The 14982-nt window shown below is 45.8% G+C and overlaps 1 protein-coding gene and 1 pseudogene across 1 annotated transcript; one reads left to right on the plus strand and one right to left on the minus strand.

Annotated features, from left to right (window-relative positions):
- The first annotated feature begins 243 nt into the window (after nt 1-243).
- LOC124684929 lies at nt 244-8129 on the plus strand (annotated as a pseudogene).
- A 1987-nt stretch (nt 8130-10116) lies between these two features.
- On the minus strand, nt 10117-11755 carry LOC124667619 (60S ribosomal protein L9-like). Its single transcript, XM_047204887.1, has 3 exons — nt 11326-11755; nt 11083-11205; nt 10117-10438 (listed from the first exon to the last, which is right to left on the minus strand). The coding sequence occupies exons 1-3, from the start codon at nt 11686-11688 to the stop codon at nt 10355-10357; spliced, it is 570 nt and encodes a 189-aa protein (XP_047060843.1). The 5' UTR covers nt 11689-11755; the 3' UTR covers nt 10117-10354.
- Nucleotides 11756-14982: the final 3227 nt, after the last annotated feature.

The following is a 14982-nucleotide window of genomic DNA, read 5'->3' on the forward strand; positions in this document are numbered from 1 at the left end:
TTGTGAGTTGATTAATCTCTCTTCTTGGCACACTATGTTCATCTTCTGGATTGTACAAACAGTGGCCACGTAGTCCCATTCTCTCTCTTACTGCTCGGTCTTGAGAACTTTACAGTGAGTAGTGTGAGCCAGTCTCGAACAACATTACAACAATGATCTTCGTGAGTAGTGGTGCATAAGGGTCAGTGTGAGCTTGCATTCACATGGTCGAGCTGATTACCCTGCTGTTTGCTGTCAGCACCTACCCTGTTCCTTGAGGTCTTGGCCGACCCTTCCCCATGCGAATTTCCACCAGGCTCGCTTGTCGCAAGCAGCCGGTGGCTCAATGTCGACTCTTCACACTCATTGGTAAACTAATTGGTTTGTGCATTTGACTTCGTGCTACCAAAAATCTGGGCCAACTCTCCACCACTGGTTCACCCAATCACCCTGCTGGTTTAAATAGGAAATTAGAGGACCAATTCTGCTACAGCGACTGAGCACAGACTCACAACCACAAAGCTTCCGTTCTGGCGTAGGCATATGCGATGCAAACCCATCGTCGTGTCTGATTGCTGCTCGGCAGAACTCCGGTCCAGCTATTGCAGCCGATTTTGCCTCAAAAGTTTCGGCCATCTCCAGCGACCGCTGCACAGGTTCTCACAGGTCAGTACAAAATAGCATCAAGTTTGTTGTTTATCATCCTCTGTGCAACATGGGCTGGTCCTCTGAACAGCATGGCCTGTTTCTTCCAGGTTCCTCCAGCTCTGAAAAGTGAAAAGCATCAATGGTGGTGCAAGGTGTTGCATGGGGCTTATCTGTCGCAGGCTGGATCATGTCGCCTATCGTCTCTAAGCTTCTTGACAAAGCCTTGTCCTACTGCAAATTCGACAAAGCGGGGACGCTTCGTCACCTGTTGACGGACGTTCTCCCTCGACTGGCGCTTACTCTTGAAGCAGCAGAGGCCATAAATCATAGGAGACTCTTCGAGGAGATGGTGAGGGGCCTCAAATCTGCTTTCTATGACATGGAAGACATCCTTGATGAACTGGAGTACATCCGTCACCAAAAGAAACTGGACAAACAGAAAAATCTCCATCAAAAAAGAGAGAAGAAAAGACCCAAAGTTACTTCTGATGATGAAGCTGGCTCCTCAAACCAGGTCCCTTACTTGCAATGCTCATTTTCGAGCTATATAAATTTACACATACTCATTCTGCAGTTACCTTTATTTTATTTTTGACCCTTGACTGTGAGGCAAAAAAGCCCCACAGTTAACCTTTTATTAGTAAAGAAAGAACAAAAGAGTGTAACCAGAGATTACAAAGCAGAACTTACCTAAAAGGAAAACTATACATGCTAGGGTAAGCTATGAATCCAAGCCATAAGACTGTCTCTATGTTTAGACTTAATCCTATGCTGTGATAAGGAGATATCATGAATAAAATTACATTTCCACTTTGCAAAAGTGGGTCTCTCATGTCTGAAGATTTTCCCATTTTGCACCTTCCAAATATGCCAACAAGCCAAGATCATCACTTCCATGAAGAAAGGCTTTTTTAAATCTTTCTTAGCCGTCGCCACAGCCGACTGAGTATCATCACCCACTGACCAATCAATCTGCAGATAGTTCCATATTCGGCAACTAAAATTACATGTGAAGAAAAGGTGCAACCTGTCCTCATATGACCTGGTAGGGCAGACCTTACAGAAATTATCCTCTGCCACCTTCCAATTTCGCCTGACCAGTAGATCCTTAGTATTTAATCTATCATTCAGCAACAACCAAGCAAAGACTTTGGTGTTCATCATACATGCAGATTTCCAAATCCATTTGAACACTTGTGGAACCAGAAGATGAGCATGCAAACTTGCATAATATCTAGATGGGAGAAATTTATCCCCCCAGTCATATATCCAAACATCAGGGGCCACTGACAGAGGGAAATCTATCATACCTTGTTGTACCACCATAAACTCCTGGTAAGCTTGAGCTGATAGAGGCAAATAGAATGACTGAGACATATTTGGTGCAGCATACACCTCAGCAGCCGACAAGTCCTTATCCAACACAAAAGAGAAAAGCCGGGGCAAACGAGAAGATAACGGTTCAGATGAGTCCATGAATTTCCATTTATCAGTCCAAAAGGCAAAAGTATCCCCCAAACCAGGCTTGACAGAAGAGACCCTTGCAAAATTGGGCGCTAAATGCATAATATCCCGCCACCAAAAAGATCCACAAGAACGTGCAGTATGTGGCACAGAGTTAGTATAATAACTACTCCAAATCAGCTGCACCCATGGTGTCTCCACCTTGTTATAAAATTTATCCAAGTGTTTTAGCAACATGGCTTCATTCTTCTTGTGAAAATTCACAATTCCTAAACCACCATTGTCCTTAGGCTTACACACCATTTCCCAAGCAGCAAGTGATGGTTTTGGCTGATCCTTATCCCTCCATAGGCATTGCCTTAGAATCCTATCCAACTAGTTTATTATCAATCAAGGATACGCCATGGATAGACGTATCGGTTTCATAGAAGAAAAGGCCAGAAGGCCAACGTTACAACACACTCTAGGCACAGGCGTCATGGAGTGCAACCCCACACTGCCGCCAGGCAGCACACACACGCTAAGGGACTACTCGCGGCACCTCCACTTATCCACTACTGCGAGGGCGTCCCTGAACAACCCAGCCGCTCTCCAGAGCTCATCCTCGTCCGTGATCCATGCTAGCGCCGCCCCTTTGGAGGGGGGCACGCCTTCGAAGACCACGTCGTTCCGGTGGCGCCAGAGGCACCAGCATACAAGCGTGATCCCCGTCCAGAGATCTCGGTCCTTCCCCGGGCCACCCCGCTTGCCTTGCAACCAAGGGACAAAGCACGTGTCTGCTTGTGGCATCCACCCGAGTTTCCCCCACCAGCGCAGGCAAGCGGACCAGACCTCTCGCGCCAAGACGCATCCCACTAGCAGATGATCTAGGGTCTCCTCTGCCTGATCACAGAAAGGGCGCGCTGCCGGGTGCGGAAGGCCCCGTCTGCTCAACCTGTCGGCTGTCCAGCATCTGTTTCTTGCAGCTAACCAGAGGAAAACCCTGCAGTTCGGCGGGCTCGTGAACGCCAGATCTGCAAAGCTTCGGCCATCTCTATCCTGGCGCCAAACATCGCACGATAGCACGATCGTGCTGAGTAGGAGTAACTGTTATCCCATCCCCATCGAAAGCTGTCCTCCACACCCTCTGAGAGGGCAACATCTGCCACTTGAAACAGCTCTCTGATTGCTGGCGCCTCCAGGTCCGGGGAGATGTCGTCCAGCCATCCTCCCAACAGTCCGTCATGGACTCTCTGCAGCCTAAGGGCACGCTTGGGCACTGCCGCGAACAGATTCGGCGCAATGTCCCGCAACCGTCCATCGGGTAACCACTTATCAGTCCAGAAGAAAGTGGACTTCCCGTCCCCAATCATGGAGTAGGTTGCCCCCTCAAAGATCTGTCGAACCATAGAGGGAACCTGGATGTTGAACTCACTCCACGGCCTGGTGTTATCAACTCGCTGCAGCCAGAGCCACCTAGTTCGCAGGGCCAAGTTCATCATCCTAAGGTTGGGTATGCCAAGGCCACCCCACTCCTTGGGTGCACACACTTTGTTCCAGCCCACTAAGCAGTGGCACCCTTGACGTCCTTCCTTCCCTTCCAAAGGAATCCCCTGATAATCTTCTCAATTGCTACCAAAGTCTTAACCGGGAGGTCAAGGGACATCATGGCGAAGATTGGCATTGCCGAGAGGGTTGCCCGAACCAGCTCAAGCCTTCCACCTTTGTCTAGCAGCGAGGCTCTCCACCCTGGTAACTTATTGGCCACGCTATCCACGAGGTATTGCAGCTGTCCTGCGCTTGGCTTCCTCAGTGTGAGGGGAAGACCCAAGTACCGCAAGGGGAAAGGGACCACCGAGCATTGTAGCTCCTGGTCTATGATGATCCTGTCAGCATTAGAGCATCGGATGAGGTTGGCAGAACACTTGTCCATGTTGGTACGGAGACCTGACGCTGTTGCAAAATCTTCCACCACTGGTTTATTATCCCAGGAGGCAATTTGAGAGATAGTAAAAAGTGCAATGGCATTGAGCTCAAAGCTGAGGAGATAAGCTGTAACCTGGCTCCTTGAGATAAAATATGGAAGTGGCAGTAAGTCTCCTGTCAAGGCCATGAACAATTGGCATCAGATCTTGAATAGATGGTCTAGTGGTGCCCAATGGTAAGCCCAAATATGGAAATGGCAAAGATCCAATTTGGAAACCCAAAGTAGATGCAAGCAGAGCTGTGGTATCAGGTTCAACATAAGTGATTTCTGAAAATTGACCTTCAGGCCAGTAGATATACCAAACTTGTGCAAAATCTTCTTTAGAGCAATAATTTGATCTAGCTCAGCAGATATAACAAGTATTGTGTCATCAACATATTGCACTACAGGAAATTGAGGATCATTTGTGATAATTGGCAGCCTAAGCACTCCACTTTGCAGACTGTCATTGATTACAGACACCACCACAAACATACAACAGTGGAGAGAGTGGATCTCCTTGTCTGACTGCGTTACCTTTATTGTAGTCAAACTGAGAATGGATCATGTCAGTGGCCTATCAGGATAGTATTTTTGATATAAAGAAGACATTTGCCCAAAGTAATTCAAAGGTGGATGTAACAGTATTCCAAAATGTAAAAAAAACTAAATAATTAAGCATCTAAATCTCTGATTTCATCTTGTGCTTGTAAATTTGTGATTAAAATATTAGTTTTGTGTCTTATACATATGGAAGTTTGATGCTTAGTATTTCTCCACTTAAAAGTACACAATGAAGCTGATAAGGGGTGCCGCATGTTACAAGTTGGAAGACTCATAGCAAATATATAACGGGTTATTGTATAATTCGTATGCAAGCTAAGAACTTTAATAAAGTGGCCGTTACATGTTAATATTAAATGATAAAGTATTGACACAATCTATAGGCATAAAGTGTGTATACACTTACATAAGTACATTAGTGGTATGTTTTTAGAATAAATTTTAATTTGCAATAGGCTTGAGTTAATAATCGATAAGTCACAACTTGCACCAAAGTTCTCAGTAATAATTATACTGCACTAGAATTTTCTCAAGATTATCGAAATATACCATATCTACCACTTTTATCCCCCATCCTGACAGAATGTATCGACCTGTCGGGCTAATGTTCCAAAAATGTAGGTACTGGACTTGTTGTTGAATTTACAAATGTTGGTTGCTTTTGCAGGATATTTGTATCCAGCCGAGTTTGATTCTCCCAGCATCTTTAAATGTTCGTTTGAAGCATAACATGGCCACCATAGAAAAACTCATTGTTGCAGCTCAGGGTATTATTGCACTGGCAAAGCCAGCAAGCAAGGGCTATACTGTTACTGCGAAAAATATACATACACGCACTACTTCAGCTCCAACAGTAGTGGTAACTGGCCGAGATGAGGATCGTGACTGGATAACAGAAATGCTCCGTAATACAAAAGATGATGTCAATCCAAGCTCAAGTAACACTAAATGTTTCTCTGTAATTGGCATTTATGGCATTTCAGGGTCTGGGAAGACAACCCTCGCACAACATGTTTGCAAGTATGAGGAAAATAACGACTATTTCGACCTTGTTATGTGGGTTCATGTTTCTAAGAACTATAGTGTCAGTGACATTTTCAAGGAGATGTTTGAGTCAGCTTCAGTGGATAAGGACAAAGCATGCCCTACTTACAATAGCCTTGATGTCCTGGAAAAGGAATTGGAGAATAAACTAGATGGCAAACGATTTCTCTTGGTACTGGATGATATCTGGTGCAATAAGGATGCCAGTGAGCAGCAGCTACCTAAGTTACTTTCTCCGTTGAAGGTTGGGAAGAGAGGAAGCAAGATCTTAGCAACAAGTCGCAATAAAGATGCATTTTCAGACCTAGGCCCTGGTGTGGCACGCACTGTTTTGCCAATACCTGCCTTTGATGAACAAGTCTTCTTGGAACTGTTTATGTATTATGCCCTTGAAGGTGTAAATGTAGATGATCCAGATCAAATAGAACTCAGAGTTATCGGTTCTGAAATTGCAAAGAAGCTGAAAGGATCACCTCTGGCAGCCAGCACAGTGGGAGGGCATCTACGTAAAAGACAAAATGATGTTGACTTTTGGAGAGAAGTCCGAGATCGGGATCTTCTGAATGAGACGACGGGGGCCCTGTGGTGGAGTTACCAGCATCTTGATGAGCAGGTCAGGCGATGCTTTGCTTACTGCAGTATTTTCCCAAGGAGACATCGTTTGAACCGTGATGAGTTAGTCAAACTGTGGGTGGCAGAGGGGTTCATACAGACTACTAATGCAGAGCAGGACATGGAAGCAGTTGGTCGGGATTACTTTGATGAGTTGTTGGCTACCTCATTTGTGCAACCAGGAGGATACTACCTAGGCAATTCTTACTATTTAGTCCATGATCTTATGTATGATTTAGCCGAGCAGGCAGCGGGGAGTGATTGCTTCAGAATCGAGAATGGCTCAAGAAAATAAGTTCCTCATGATGTTCGCCATCTTAATGTGGCAAATGCAGCAATGGTTAATGAGGAGATTTTTAAATTGAAAAACTTGCGCACCCTCATTATTGAATATGATTATGAGCAGTGGCTTGCAACAGTAAACAAAGGTTTCTTTGAGAAAGTGTTTGAGAAGCTACGGAAATTGCGGGTACTGGCCGTAAAAATCTCATGGATTGGAATCAGGGGTGGAGGAGTGCTCAAAATCCCAGAAGCTATTGGGCATTTAAAGCATCTACGCTATCTTGCTTTAATGATGCTCGAACAAAAGCTAATTTTACCAATAACATTTACCAATCTTTACCATCTGCAGACTGTAAAGTTTAATAATTACAGTGTATTAGAAGTTTCCTCTGCCATGGATATGGGTAACCTCACTAACTTGCAGCATATCATCGGCGAGATAGAAGTCCTTTTTCCGAATATTGGCTGGTTAACATCACTACAAACACTAGAATCATTTGGAGTATGGACGAAACAGGGGTATGAGTTAAAACAGCTGGAGCGGCTAAACAAGCTTCGGGGCAGTCTGGCAATCCTAAATCTTCATAATGTTAAAAGCAAGAATGAAGCACAAGATGCAAAGCTGGCTGATAAGAAAGGACTGGCAGAATTGCGACTGTCCTGGGTTAATCATTTTTATACAAACGCAACACCAGAAGTTGAAGCAGAGGTACTTGAAGGTCTTTGCCCACCCAATGATCTCAAAATTCTGGAAATCTGGGACTACCACGGTCTGAGGTGCCCAAGTTGGATGGTGAGCAAGCAGAACGGCGGACCAAAATACCTTCGTAAACTTTGGCTCGAAGGATGCAGTCGACTGGGACCTGCCCCTGAAATTTTTGAGGTTTTCATCCATCTCCGTGAGCTCATTATTACAAGCTGCATCAACTGGGACCACTTGCCAGACAATGTGAAGGACCTTAGGTGCCTCAAGAGACTAGCAATTATTCGTTGCTCGTATTTTAAATCGATTCCAGAACTTCCTCGGTCTCTTCAGGAGTTTGAAATAGAGGCCTGCGATGAAGTGTTCATGAGGTCGTGCAAACAAGTAGGTGATCCAAACTGGCAAAAGCTTCAGCACGTTGAGGTGAAGAAAATTGGTGGTATTTGAGCCTGCTCTCTCATTGACAATGACATGTTGAGAGGTATATACATCTATAAAGCCCTTTGATGCCTCCTTTTTCAAGATAACACTCTTTTATGATTGTTGCTTATGTTTTACAATGCATTTTCTAACATATGAAAAATACCCAGGCTTCATACTATATATGTGGACGAGCTGAAGAAGAGGCATCCATACGAATTGACCATATAGCGGTTTCTGTTTTTTTTGTATCGCCTTGCCAGTTGCCACTAGGTGTTATACTCGTACTATCAAGTGTTGCAGACGATGTGGCATGTCATGGCTGCCTGCAACCGATGAACACTGCATTTATTTGTTTGGTATGTTCTGTAAGTAATCTCGTCCAGTTGTTGAACACCGGATTACTGGTTTTATTCCCTTCCTATGGTTTGTAGTATCGTGGAATGAAGAACACACAGGGGTTTGTTTGTTCCTTGATTGAGCTGAGATGGTTGCTGAGACTGAGAGTGATTGTTGCAGACGTTCACCATTTTATACCAATGCAGGTCACAAAGCCGAGTTTCAGACTCGAAGAACAGCCGGGAACAGACAACATTCTTGATGTCGTCCTCAACAATCTGCACCCAAAATACTTCATATATATATTACAGATGGTATAACGATTTCTATAACTTAGGTTTTCCTCCCCTGCTATCTGTATGCAAACAAGCCAGTTTAACCATGGCAGCTCTAGCAGGAATTTGCTCAGTGCCACTTGTACGCGTCTGTCAGTTGTTATGCTACGCATCAGATCCATGCCGAGAAACAACTCGAAGCCCAATCAAATCGTCTCCGGTTTGAATCCCTTATGGGGCCATGCGATTTTTTTTTTTGGAGCAATCGGCAGGAGCTCTGTCTATTCATTAAGAAGAGAGAAAATGATCAGTTTATAAGGAAAACTGGCCGAAAATCGATACAAACACGACACCAGCGTGTCTGGTTTATAAGGAAAACCAAACAAGAAAAACCAACACGGCGCAGTTTTTCAGGAAAAACCGGCGAAAACCACACATGGCCACACAACCTAGCCGAACTAGGTATGGAGAGCCGCCGAAAAACACCAGCACAACGGCAACGGCGAGCACCGCGACTGCCCGGTCCACATCCATGGAAAGGAAGTCAGAGCCGAAGGAAACGGCTAGGCCTATCAAGCTTTGTGGGGAGAGGCATGTCGCGAGAAGCAAGTCAGCGGCACTCGCGCACCGACGGAACCCGAGGAAGACGCCCAACCAGTAGCCCAAGCATCGCAAAGAGTCTCCCAAAATTCCGAAAAATGACGCCTCCAGGGAGGTCACGACGTCCAAAGACGCCGCCGTCATCCAATCCGGCAAGCCGGATTTGAGTTTTCACCCCGGAATGGTGGGTGAGGGGTGTCGAGACTCCACGACAACGCCTCCAAGGAGGAAGAACGACGCCCTCGGACGCCGCCGTTGCCGGCACCGACCAAGTCGGGCAAGACTTTCGTCCGGAGACCCACAACCAGCACCTCCAGACTACAAACGAACGAGAGCCACAGGCAAGAGGGATGCCGCCCACGCCCAAGGAAGCATGCTCTGCCGCCCACGCGGCCAGAGGCATGCCAGCAGCACCACCTTGAATCCCGGAGCCGCTGCTCCGGCCTCCACGCATGATAGGCCAGCACCTCCCTCCAACCTACCGCCGTACGCGAGACACCGAAACCGGCGCCTCGCCCACCAGATGTCGCGCCGCCGCGCGGCCATCCTCCGCCACGAGCCTGCAGGTGTCAGCCGGGGCCTCCACGCCTCGGCTAACCTGCCACCCACGGTGGCCCTCGGCAGCGGAACCAAACTCCAAAAGATTATGGGCGCGGGCCCTCGATCCGCGGCCTCCGCGCCGAGGAGAAGCTGGCCGCCCAAACCCCTCCACCACCGCGTCCCCGGGGCCGCCGCCCGGGCCTGCAAGCGCCCGGCGAGCTCCAGCCCCGAGCAGGCCCAAATCAGGCCCGCCCGGACCCGGCCTGCGATTTACACAGCATATACCTTCATGTTTAATCTTCGTGCAATAATTGGAGCAAGAAAAGTTTCAAGAAACAAACTAGAGTCTAAAATTCATCTAATTTATAGAAGGAAACACAATAAGATTGGACAGAAAATCAGAATTATTATCTAACTATACTCACCAAGTCCCAAAAAGGGAAAATTCAACAATGTCTAGCGAAATAGACAACTTCATTCATCTCAATTTCCTCCCGTTGATAATGTCTGTTCACTCTATTTTTGTCATCAACAGTCAAAGATAAAATCATTTTGTGAATAACCTACAAAACTCTGCTGCTTGAGCTGACATTTGTTAAAACAGACGGTAAATCAACACACCTTCCACATGAACATGCACAATTTTAACAAAATAATTTAGCAATAAAGCACATGGCGACTCTGTTTTAACTAGAAATAGCTGCAGTCAAAACATCTTTAGGGGAAGATAAAGATGGTACCCATTCTCAGAGTAATGGTAATCAGGATAACGATAACATGTTCCATTGCACATCCTAATTAAGTCACTACAAAATTCAGTCTTGGAAAATCCAAAATTGCAGCACATAGATATTGAGAGTCAACAGCACTGAAACTGCGATTCTTGAATACAGCTCCCGAAATGGTTTTAACTAATGTCTATGCCTGGAATGGAGCTCCCTACTCCTCCTTGATTGCACCCTTGTCGCTGACGTAGATACCATCCAAGAACTTCCTGATATCCTTCTTCTTCACATGGCATTTCTGTGAAACGACGAGCAAAGGAAAACTGTATAAGTAACATGAATCAAATAGATAAGCACATACTACCACAGGAAAGTCCATTTCCACCAAAGTTTTTACGAAACGCAAACAGGAAGACTTCTGACTGCAAATTTTGAACTGCTAATTCGAGTAATGCATTTGGATGATATAGTTAATTGAAGCTTTACCAATGATACAGTTACCGGCACGACAAAAGTATTTGTGCATAACAAACTTTGCAATACAGACGCTCCAAGTTTTTACATCAGACCGTATAAGGACCTGTGAAATAGACTATAATTTAACTACCACTTAACAACACCGGATTTCCACAGGGTGGCCTCTGAACAGAATGACAAATGATGGCATTGGCAGCACTAGCATTTAAACACACAGCACAACAACGTTCAGTAAACTGCAAAAGTAGCCACGTTTGCAGCATCATGTTGCAGAACACAAACAGGCATATATGCATCACAGCAAACAACACCCGATATCTTGCATCTAAAACATCGCAATGAAGCACAGATAACACTACGCCAAGCATTATGATAAAAAAATCAAACTATTAAGGTATATCACCATGGACAAAGAATTCAGGCATCGCCACCATTTACACAAGAAATAAAGTGCAATTGATTCACCTGGTTGATGAGTGCGGCAGAGCGAGAGACGAGCTCGATGTCGTTGCCATCGAGGACGATCTCATCCTTCACCTTCTCGGACCGCAGGATGGTCACTCCATCGAGCATGTCCACCTTCCTCACCTGCACTCAGCACGTCCGAAACCATCCAATCAGCCCCAACAAGAACGCATCTCACACTCAAATCTAAGAGTTAATCTGGTGCGACGACGACCGATCTGCAGTGGCAGCAGAAAGACCAACCTTCTTCTCTCCGAGGAAGTTCCTGATCTCGATGCCCTTGTTGCCAGAGTTGATGGAGGCGTTGATGGGGAAGTGAGCGTACACAAACCGCATCTTGTAGCGGAAGCCCTTGGTGACGCCGGTGATGAGGTTCTGGACGTGGGAGATGGCGGTGCGGATGGCGGCCATGGTGCGGCGGGTGCCGAACCAGGCGTCGACCTTGAGCTTCCGGCCGCCCTCCTGCAGCTGGAAGTCGAGGTTGAGGTGCTTGAAGTTGCGGGTGAGCGTCCCGCGGGGGCCCGTCACCGACACCATCTTGGCGGACACCTTCACCGTCACCTCCTCCGGGATGTCCATCGTCTCCGACGCCAGGATCGTCTTCATCTTCGCTCGCCGGGGTTGGCGGCTGGTCTCCTCTCGCGGTGGTGGTGGTGGCGGCGGCGGAGGAGGGTTTGTATCGAGGGGTTGGAGGTCGAGAATGAGGGTGCTGTGTTTATAGGCTGGGTTGGGCTGGGCCGGGCTTATGTGGGCTGTTCATGGCAACAAATATGACGGCCTTTTACTCAAAGAAATCTCCATCTCCATCGTTCACAAGTTTTTTTCCCTAAATTTTTTTTTTTTTGTATAAGTAGTTCAAACAAATATAATGCAGAGATAAATAATTCATAGAAAGTTGTACTAAAACAGAAACAATTAGTATTGATCGGAGGGAGTACCTTTTTTCTGACAATGCAGATTTAAACTAAGTAGTATTATCACACATTTAAAAAAATAGAATCTATAACACCTATAAAATTCATCCACACTAAGATGCATTAATTGTTTGCAAGTTCACCCCAGTGTTACATATCCATTAGATTTTAAATATATGGTTTTTAGTTATGTGTCGTTGCCCTTAGGGCTTCCCAAGTCTTACAATGCCAGTCCCATCTCTCGAAAAAAGGAAAAAAATGGTATCTTCCCTCTCGAAGAATTAGTTAGTTTTCCCCAGGTTGCATTTCTCAATCTTATTATCTGCTCTTTAGTGTGATGTCCTCCTACCACACATTTAGTTACTCGTACTTCATGAAGAAAAATTCCATATGTGTAAAGGCGAGTTGCAACAGCCGGAAACACATGTGCTTGAGGTTCCAGTAGTTGTTATTGCAATTAATTCCAACAGCTTCTATAATTCACTGGCTATCCTTTAGCCTTCCCATTTCCTACTTCCTTTGTCCTCGAAAGAGTGAATGTTTTAGTTTTTCAATAGAGATTCAAAATTTTGCATTGAAAAGATGCAACTCATCATTTATTCTGGGGAAAAAGCTACATGATGATGTCTACGCACGCTTCTTTTCCTGTAGACAGTGTTGGGCCTCCAAGAGCAGAGGTTTGTAGAACAGCAGCAAGTTTCCCTTAAGTGAATCACCCAAGGTTTATCGAACTCATGGAGGTAGAGGTCAAAGATATCCCTCTCAAGCAACCCTGTAATTACGATACAAGAAGTCTCTTGTGTCCCCAACACACCTAATACACTTGTCAGATGTATAGGTGCACTAGTTCGGCGAAGAGATAGTAAAATGCAAGTGATATGGATGAATATGAGTGGTAATAACAATCTGAAATAAATATGGCAGCAAGTAAACATGTAGCAGAACTTGTTAGAAACGGTGTTTCAATGCTTAGAAACAAGGCCTAGGGATCATACTTTCACTAGTGGACACTCTCAACATTGATCACATAACTGAATAAATAAATGCTACTTTCTCTACACTCTCTTGTTGGATGACAAACACCATTCATTGTGTAGGGCTACAAGAGCTCCCTCAAGCCGGAGTTAACAAGCTCCACAACATTCGGAGTTCATATTTAAGTAACCTTAGAGTGCATAATAGATCATTGCAATTATACCGAGTACTAACATAGCATGCACACTGTCACCATCAGACTATGAAAGGGGGAATAGATCGCATCAATACTATCATAGTAATAGTTAACTCCATAATCTACAAGAGATTACAATCATAACCTATGCCAAGTACTACATGATGCACACACTGTCAACATTACATCATGGAGGAGGAATAGACTACTTTAATAACATCACTAGAGTAGCACATAGATGATATTCAACTAGATCACAAAGAGAGATGAACCACATAGCTACGGTAGAGCCCTCAGCCTCAGGGGAGAACTACTCCCTTCTCATCATGGGAGACAGCGATGGCGATGAAGATGGCGGTGGATTCGATGGAGATGGCTCCGGGGGCAATTCCCCGTCCCGGCGGCGTGTCGGAACAGAGACTTCTGTCCCCCGAATCTTGGCTTCGTGCGGCGGCTCTGGAAGGTTTTCCGTATCGTGGCTTATTGGTATCGAAGTTTTAGGTCACGAGGACTTATATAGGCGAAGAGGCGGAGTCGGAAGGGCCACGGGGGACCCACACAGTAGGGGGCCCCCCTTGGCCGCGCCGCCTTGTGGGGTGGGGCCCCCTGGCTCCCCTCTGGCCCCTCTTCGGTGCTCTGGAAGCTTCCGTGGAAAATAGGACCCTGGGCGTTGATTTCGTCCAATTCCGAGAATATTTCCTTTGTAGGATTTCTGAAACCAAAAACAGCGGAAAACAAGAACTGGCTCTTCGGCATCTCGTCAATAGGTTAGTTCCGGAAAATGCATATAAATGATGTAAAGTGTGTATAAAACATGTGAGTATCATCATAAAAGTAGCATGGAACATAAGAAATTATAGATACGTTGGAGACGTATCAGCATCCCCAAGTTTAGTTCCTACTCGCCCTCGAGTAGGTAAACGATAACAAAGATAATTTCTGAAGTGACATGCTGTTGCCTGCCAAAACCCACCGGCGAGCAGCGACAAGCAACACGAAGAGCCGGGAGGCTCCCAGAACTGCTGGTGGGCCCTGGTCCCTCGGGCAACGGCCCGCAAAACTCCGGCACACGTCCTGGTTGTTGCAAGGGTGTGCCACCTGACCTATACCTGGTCAGGAAGGTGACGGATTGCTTCGATTAGTTTCCTGCATGGTAGACACGTAAACATTAAATCCGAGCCTCGATCGGCTCTCAGGTTACCCTGTGAATCGGCTCAAGGAGCCGATCGACTCATGATTCGTATTGGATCTACGATAACATGGGGGTCCTGCTTGATCAATACTAAGTTAAATCAATCTACGACAGTCTAGGGTTTTCACCGCATAACTGGAACGTCCTACACGTAGTTGAGCCTGGCAGATACGAAAGATAACAGAAAGCTAGCCCTAGAAAAGGCCTAAAAACCAACATAGAGTTGATTCCCGGAACAACTCCTCTAGGATCGGCAAACCATACCTTACGCACTACTGGATCATTCAACCCGTTTGCAAGGCCTAACCATGCGGATATCAAACTAATCCTTGGAGAACAAGGAACAACCATAACAGATCGAATCTACTAAATAAAGACTAAGCAAGATGCTGCCCTTACACCTAAGATAGGTGCAAGGGCAGCTAGATATCTAGGGGCAGCATAACTAAGCATACATACTAGAAAAGTAGCAATATTAGCCCCAAAACATCCATGATAACAGTATTACTCGCCATCAAAAAGGCTTCAGCACGAGCAATACAAAACAACGAATAAACTGATACTGCCTAGATCGCAAGATGCGATCTGGGCAGCATGGCGCTTACCCGGAAGAAAACCTCGAA

The sequence above is a fragment of the Lolium rigidum genome, chromosome 1, assembly GCF_022539505.1.
Source record: "Lolium rigidum isolate FL_2022 chromosome 1, APGP_CSIRO_Lrig_0.1, whole genome shotgun sequence".
NCBI classification, from domain to species: Eukaryota; Viridiplantae; Streptophyta; class Magnoliopsida; order Poales; family Poaceae; genus Lolium; species Lolium rigidum.

Coding starts and splice junctions, on each gene's coding strand:
- LOC124667619 (XM_047204887.1), bottom strand. CDS start 11,688: ATGAAGACGATCCTGGCGTCGGAGACGATGGACATCCCGGAGGAGGTG. Junction 11,206..11,325: donor ACTTCCTCGGAGAGAAGAAG/GTTGGTCTTTCT, acceptor TGCTGAGTGCAG/GTGAGGAAGGTGGACATGCT. Junction 10,439..11,082: donor CTGCCGCACTCATCAACCAG/GTGAATCAATTG, acceptor GTCGTTTCACAG/AAATGCCATGTGAAGAAGAA.